We start from the raw sequence: 7,817 nt of genomic DNA, 5'->3' as shown, positions 1-7,817 counted from the left end.
TTTCTTGTTGAAAATTTTGCTTTTACATAAACTGATCAGCTAAGGCTGAATCAAAACAATGCTGAAGTTCAACAATTAGTGCTATATAATACATAAAGACACAGTCAAATGGTGTGCTGTTACCCAGTGGTTTGCAGACTTCCCTTTTTGAGGCCTGGAGTTAATTTCTCATCCTCGTCTTCTTTATTTAATAAACCAGACTTCATGATTGAGAGGTGGATCTGAAACAGGGGACATGAGGACAACTTCTCAATAACAGTTGTAACAAGGCATATCCTACTTTATGCTTGATTTGGACATGTTTACAAAATTTACCAAAAGAACATGTTTCACATATAACGTTAAAAAGTATTGATTAAAGTACATTTGGAAATTGTTTACTGAGGTCATAAAGCAAGTGTAAATTCGGGTCACGTTGTTACAGATCTCTATATAATTGGATATCTTTGATTAACCAGAGGAGCCAGCCTCTGTTGGATTTAGAAAAAAACAAATACATGTCCATGTGACTTTCTATGGTGTCTGCTTGCCATGTTGCTGCAGATGGATTCCTTTATGGACAGGTCATTTGGCTACTTTAACCTTTTATACCTTATCTGTCAGTCCCATTCGCATGAACTTAATATCTCAGGAAAGCAAAATCTGGCGCAAACAGCCACTTGATCTCAGGGATGAACTAAGTCAAAGTCAAACAAAGTCAAACAAAGTCAAACGTCAGCAGGACCACACAAATACATATTTTTGGCCCTAACTCAAGAATTCATGCGTAAATGATGACAAAATGTTTTGCACAAATGTGTGGTAGGATAACAGGATAAAGTGATGAAATTTCATATGCAGCAGGTCAAAGGTCAAGTCTGGTTAGACATGGATGTAAACTTGACTGATGAGCGATAGAACCACATAAATGCTTGGCAGTAATTCTAGTTTATTGCTCAGCAGGGCCAGCTGTTTCTTGTAAACACAATGGCATCATTGACCCACTGACTGCTCTCTCACAGGCAGTCAATCGCACAAACAGCCTATTACCACACAAACCCTGTTGCAGGGTCTGTTGCAGGATATTCACAATGACAGCGTCTTGGAGTTTCTGCCGCTCTTTTTGTCTCCTGCCTCTCCTCCTGGCTCTGAAGATGCACACAGCACGTTCGGCTCCTGATTTCTCTCGTAAGTCTCTTGGTTTTGAAATCAATAGCGGACTCAAAATGCTGATGCGTTGCTTTTCAGCTGCATAAAGAAGCTTCACAATGACATTTCCTAACAGATTTCCACATCCTGCTTCATAAGCAGCTTGTCATAATCTCGCGGAGAGACCAGAATCAGGGTGAAGAGGCTGCAGAACAGATCCTGAACTTGGATATCCACTCAATACAACCAGATACTCCCATAGCAATAAATAAACTACAGCTGACCTGTGTTTATCATCTGAGCTGTTTTCCTATTTGGACTGTGTCACTACTGACATTATGGAAACATTGGTACTGTATGTTCAGACACAGCCAAAGGTAGCTTTTGTCTCAGACACTGTTCTGTTTGCATGTGCATCTCTATATCTGATCACAGCAGAGATCTTTTGTTTGTTTGTGTGTGTGTGTGTGTGTGTGTGTGTGTGTGTGTGTGTGTGTGTGTGTGTGTGTGTGTGTGTGTGTGTGTGTCTAATAATAGCTCATTGTGAGTGAGTGCCTGGTACTGTGTCTCGTTTGTTCCCTAAAGCTTTAAAACGCCTCTGTGGAGCACGCACACACACACACACACACACACACACACACACACACACACACACACACACACACACACACACACACGGTTTCCATCATGTCACAGAACAAAACATTGACTTATATTCATGTCCTAGAGATGTAACCGTAACTAATAAATAAACTAGCCTTAAACTTGACCCTAAACATAACTTAAGTCTTAATACATAATAAAAATTTGCATTATAAATCTTCACAAGGCGAGATATACTGCACGTACACACTAGCACAATACAGTACAGGAAACACACATGGGAGGGGAGATTTCACTTCAGTGTCTATGCGCTGTTGCTGATGATGTTTATATGTGTGGTCATAGTCCAAAAATTGTCTTGGCGAGCTACACCCAGTGAGTCGGACACCACCCTGTCGACAGGGGACTGAGCTGTTGTAGGGGCTAAAAAAAAAGCTCTAAATAAGTCAAACTGTTGACTTGTTGACAATGAAAGGGTCGCAAATTGTGCATGAGTAAAGGTAACTGAGTCATCCAGTCTTTATTAGTTGGTTAACAACAGAAAGAAGACCCTTTATTTCTTTCTCTTTCATCCAGGCTTTCTGAGAAATGTTTTTCGCTTGTTAAGCTACTTAACATTGACTTTTGAATTATTCAAGCTTAAAAATTTCACCCAGCTCAAGGGATGAACCAGTGTTGTGTCTACACATAACAGAGAACTTAGCAAGAAAACTATTTCAAATTGTATCTTGAGGTACTTTGAGCCGCATGTCACGAAAGCACATGAATTATTCCCATTTTTTTAACTGAATCTAAATGATTATACGGTTTGACAGGATTAAAATAGGATTTTACGTTGATAGACAGTGTGGAGCGCGCCCTTAAAAAAGAGAAAACTGGAAAAGCAGAGGACAAAAGAAGAAGTGTCAGGTCTTAAAAACTATCAGCAGCAGACAAAATGTGTCTGAAAGACATTTCCTGAAGAATCAGAGAATAATTCAGCAAAGATTTGACGCAGGAGCTGAGAGATGCATGTGGCCCTTTAGCTGATCCATCTACTGTTCACTGATGCCTCATCAGAAATGGTCATAATGGAAAGGCGGCAGACAAGAAGTAATTCTTAAGAAAGGGAAACAGGAAGAAAAGGCTGGCGTATATGACGCTATACAGGAACTGAAAGTGGAATGATGAATCAAATTTTCCTTCAAGAAGCCTGGAAAACTGTTCCTGAAGACGATTTAGAGATATTACAAGAAAGTCTGCCTAAGAGAGTTCAGACTGTGTTGAATGAAGAAAGGTTGTGGCACTAAATATTGACTTTCAAGCTTGTTATATTTGTGTAATCTCTGCTTTTGCTTTATATACTTAATTCCCATTTTTCTAGTAAAATATAAAGAAATAAAGGGGGCTCAAGACTTATGCACGCGACTATAAATGAGGTGTAAGATGTGTTTGAAATGATAAAATAGACATCATCGGCTCTTTTTATCTTTCAGTGTATCTTCACAGCATTCTGAAAAACCACACGGCTCATGCTTGTGAAGGAGAAATTCTCATCATCAAGTGTCCCTCCAGGACGTCTGTGGCCATCCTATCAGCCTTCTATGGACGCCGTGTTCCCAGTCAGCATTTATGTCCTCCTGCAAGCACAAACACAACTGCGGAGGAGGACACAGAGTGCACTTCCTCAGTTGCTATCGAGGTACACATAGCAACATTGACATAAACTGTGAACTCACTGCATAATCTGCCTTAATCAAATGCTCTTATGGGCGACTCCTGTTGAAGATAACAGTGGTCCACATGGATTTTCCTGTGCTTGTAGAAAGTGCTGTCAGAGTGTCAGGATCGGCGGTCGTGCCACATTCCCGTCTTAAGTCCGGTGTTTGGCCAGGATCCCTGTCCCCTCACCACCAAGTACCTCCTAGTCTCCTACAAGTGCAGACCAGGTGCACTACTGAGCTGGACAGTCCAGTCACTTCACCACTAGCGAACACATGACTTTTAAATTTATGTTAGCTAACTGACAAAGAAAGACTCCATCACATAATTTGTGCATAATAAAAGGTGTGCAGAAAACTATCAATAAGAGGGGCCTTGGCTTGAAAAAAAGAGCTGCACAGTAAAGTTCTTAATTAAAAAAATCTATTAGCATATAAAGCTGGTAAATAAAATCTTTTTTCTTTCATTTTTTCTATAATTAAGTAATCGTCTTGAAATTATTATTAGTTTAAAATATCTTATTTATGTCTTTTGTATGCTCACAGACATCTAAAACGTAATAAATATAACGGTAACTTAGAAAAGAGGAACTGAACTTGGTATCATTTAGAGTTTCTGTAATATTCTTCCTCAGTCAGCCTCTGGTTTCAGGCCTGTTAAGCAAAACATAAAAAGGAACTTACATTTTTTGGGGGTGTTTTAAAAAAAACGGGCAGTCACACATAAAACACAAAACTGTACATTGAAACATTTGCATTCCAAACTGAAGTGCATATAAAGTCTGAGTTACATAAAATTAAGTGGGAGTCTTCTAAAATTGTGATTGTAGCTTTTAAACAAAGCCACACAATCAGTCCACTAGTGACTCTTATAGTCTCACATCAACTTCATATGCACTTTGACATATATTGTCGCATTAAATTACCTCTTCTATAATAGGTTATGACTGGATTTGCAATAATCAGCTTGAACAGGAGGAATAATAAATAAATAATAAATGTCTAACATATAGTAACAGCCTTTTTAACGTGTTTCCCTTCCTTATTACTGGGTCAGGCCAGGGTCACGTCTTTCCTGGATTTTTCCCTATTTCTTAAGACATGACTTTCAGATACTGTTCATCTGATGTCCATAGCTCATAGATTAGTGTTAAGTAGCTTAAAAGACAAAAACAAACAAACAAAAGCCATCGTCTCAAAAAGAGTGGGTATAAGGAATGCTTAGAAAATGAGTGAAAAAGCAGCTAATGTCCAAAGACCTTCAGAGAACCTGGAGAACTGTTGCTCAAGACTACTTTGGAAAAAAAAAAACTGGCTTGAAAGCAAAATATAAAGAAATGCAGGGTAGCTTGAGTCATTTACATAGCTCTCTAAACAGCTGTCAAACAAGGTTGTAAACTTTTGAAATAATAACAATGAATGCTTTCAGCCATCAGATTTTCTTAAAACAGCTACAGAAAGTTCTTGTCAACTTTTAGATGTTCTTCAAAATGTGCCATTTCATCTGTTTTTCAGAGCACCACCGCACACGACTGGTGTGTGAAAATGAGCGTTTGAGGCTGATGTGTAAAAATGAGACTGTCATCGCAATCTACTCTGCCTCATTTGGACACCTGCTGCACGGCAGTCCTCACTGTCCTCAGGAACCTGGATCAAAGGCTGACATGGGTCTGCAACAGCAGGGGGCTCAAGTGCCATCTAGTGGCAAAAAAGTGGAGCTAAAGTCCTGTATAGACATGATGGAGAATTACTACTGTACTGTATTTAATCATTCATATAAATAGGAATTATTTATTCATATTCATTAATTTCTAGGTGCTCAGGTTTTAGAGAAACAGCTTTTCTTTAACAATAAAATGTTACTGTTGTCTTCTTCGTTACAATCATTGGTTTCATTTATATTAAATTATTTCAGAGTGTTTGTCTCCGGCGGCCCTGAGGAAAGTGTCACGCAGGTGTCACAGCAGAGCAAACTGTTCACTAATAGCCGATACTCGAACCTTTGGGGACCCGTGCTTCCCCGGCACCAGGAAACACCTGCGGGTGTCCTTCACTTGTGGTAAGTGACAAATCTACACCTACTCTTTTTTTTGGCTTGGATGTAGATGCATAGTATATTTTCTGTATTTGCATACAGCTGCGTATTGTGACAGTGTTTCATTTCCTCTTTAGTCCCCAGATATCTCCTAGAAGATGTGGGTCAAGGTCCAACAGATCCTTTCATGATCTCAGATTACACACACGGTGAGTGTGAAAACGAACGTTCACAGGTTTCATTGCATGCAGCAGACTTTGACTGGCTATTGAGCCCAGAACCCTCTCGCCTGCAGGTGGATGGTACACTGGCCCCACCTACAGGCCTCAAAATGTGTTCTTAACCAACTCTCTGGAGATCTTTGACAAAATACTGGGTATGTGTACTGATGCCTGTGGATGTCAGGCTACAGCCACATATATAGAAATGTCGGTGTTCAAGCACGTTGGTGGACACAGTCGAGATACTGAGCTCCAAAACGACATGGAAAAATTAGAAGAGGTGCTGAATAAAATGAAACGTATTGTTTTTAAATTTGATTTAGAGTAACTGGAAGCCCTTATATACCACCTGTCTATTTTCTCAGTTGCTTATCTAGCCTAGTGTTGCAGGGGCTGACATATATCTCAGCCGTTACAGATAGAGAGGTATGATACTGGACTGACATTCATATAGCACTTATGTACTCTTTACTGGCCCCTTTAAACCACAATCCACATTTACTCTTTATTCTGCTCACTTTATGCAATTCATTTACCTCACGTCCACAGCCAATTTACACTCACCAGTTAACCTGATATGCATGTGTTTGTACTGCTGGAGAGAATCCACACAGGCACAGCAAGGACATGCAAATTCCACACAGGAAGGCTCCAGCCAGCCTCTGCTTATCAGTGTGCCAGCCACTTGTCTGTGCTGATAAGTAGTAATCTAAAATTTGCGTACATATTTCTGTATTATTTCCATTTTCATATAATTATTAGCTTATTATATTTAAAAATAACTTTTCCTAATTTCAGTCTATTTCTTTCCTTTCAGTTTATTATGACATGTTATATTTGGACATATAAAAAAAAACAGTTATGTTTGTTCCCTTGGATCATACATTAACCTGCTGGTGGAAAATACAAATATTAGCCATTATGTACTCTGACTAAGATAAATAATCATATATGGTTTTTGCAGGGATGATCCTAATCCAGAGCCAATGCTGTGTCTTTGTTTTTACAATACTGCACTGCCCAGGAAGATTTTTCAGCTAAATCAGTTTATAACAATATTAATTTAAATAGAAAGAAAATATCGATAAAATTATTTGGATATTTGAACTGAAATAGGAGCACTTGCAAATTGATTTTGATACATTACTCACATGAAATGAATTTACTGGTTTCTTTGAAAGGTCACACCTTGTATTAATAGTGTTTTCTAAAGCAATTTGAGAAAGATGAGCTGAGTGGACACTTGTGGCTTATGTTGGCAAATTTTTAATTTCCTCACACATCTCTCTTCCAGGTCTCCCAGAGCGAGTTGCTCTCTACTTTGTCTCCGGCATCTGTGCTGGTCTCGTGTTCCTGCTCTGCCTGTTTGGTGTTCGCTCCACACTTGTGAAAGACGTTAAAGATCTGGTTTCTGACCTGAATGATGAGCTGAAAGCATCTCGCAGACGACGCAAGGAGCTCATGGAGGACCTCTTTGAAGAGGATGTCTCTGACACATCTTCTTTCCGCCGCCTCACACAATCCTACCGGACAACTGACATCTTCAGTCCACCCACTTTAACAGTAGAGATGGTTGAGTGGGGGGAGGAACAGACTAGGGATCTGCCCAATGGAGACATTTGGCCACACAGAGACTCCAGCCCTTACGCTATTCACAAGATTAAAACCTACAACAATTGAGAGTAAAGCATCAGTATACTGCATTAGAACGATAGCTGCTAACTGAAATCATACTGAGATAGTGCTTTTACTGTAAATTGGACCTATTATGCTCATTTCCAGGTCCAAACTTTCACTCCTCTACTCTTCTAGAGGAGCTTTGCATGACTCAAAATCCAAGATAATCCTTATTTATCTTGAGCTGGGTCCTTAGTTCATTCACAGTCTGAAACGAGGCATATGAACTCCTCTTCCTCCAAGCCAACTTTCTTCTGATTGGGTGCCCCTCACAAACTCAAAGCTTAAGCATTAGGTGGTTGGTTCCTAAGTGCCAGAGATGAATTAGGGAAGTCCCCAATCTTTGACATTAGGCAAAGCCAAGAGTAGAAAATAAAGTCTGAATTTGAGTGTTTAGAACAGCCTGAAGGGAACCTCTTGTACATACAATAACCTCATTATTTAAAACCAGTT

At 39.5% G+C, this 7,817-nt stretch overlaps 1 protein-coding gene across 1 annotated transcript; it reads left to right on the top strand.

The window, feature by feature from the left end:
• Window positions 1-1,061: 1,061 nt before the first annotated feature.
• LOC308408830 (protein eva-1 homolog C) lies at window positions 1,062-7,367 on the top strand (the record flags this gene model as incomplete). Its single annotated transcript, XM_080901236.1, has 8 exons — window positions 1,062-1,167; window positions 3,207-3,412; window positions 3,536-3,659; window positions 4,947-5,099; window positions 5,347-5,490; window positions 5,604-5,675; window positions 5,762-5,842; window positions 6,982-7,367. Exons 1-8 carry the CDS (start codon window positions 1,071-1,073, stop codon window positions 7,365-7,367), a joined length of 1,263 nt encoding a protein of 420 aa, XP_080757362.1. The 5' UTR covers window positions 1,062-1,070.
• Window positions 7,368-7,817: the final 450 nt, after the last annotated feature.

Source organism: Rhamphochromis sp. 'chilingali' (genome assembly GCF_963969265.1).
Source record: "Rhamphochromis sp. 'chilingali' genome assembly, chromosome: 13".
NCBI lineage: Eukaryota > Metazoa > Chordata > Actinopteri > Cichliformes > Cichlidae > Rhamphochromis > Rhamphochromis sp. 'chilingali'.
Note: the sequence above shows the minus strand (reverse complement) of the source record. Positions and strands in the feature narration are given on the sequence as shown.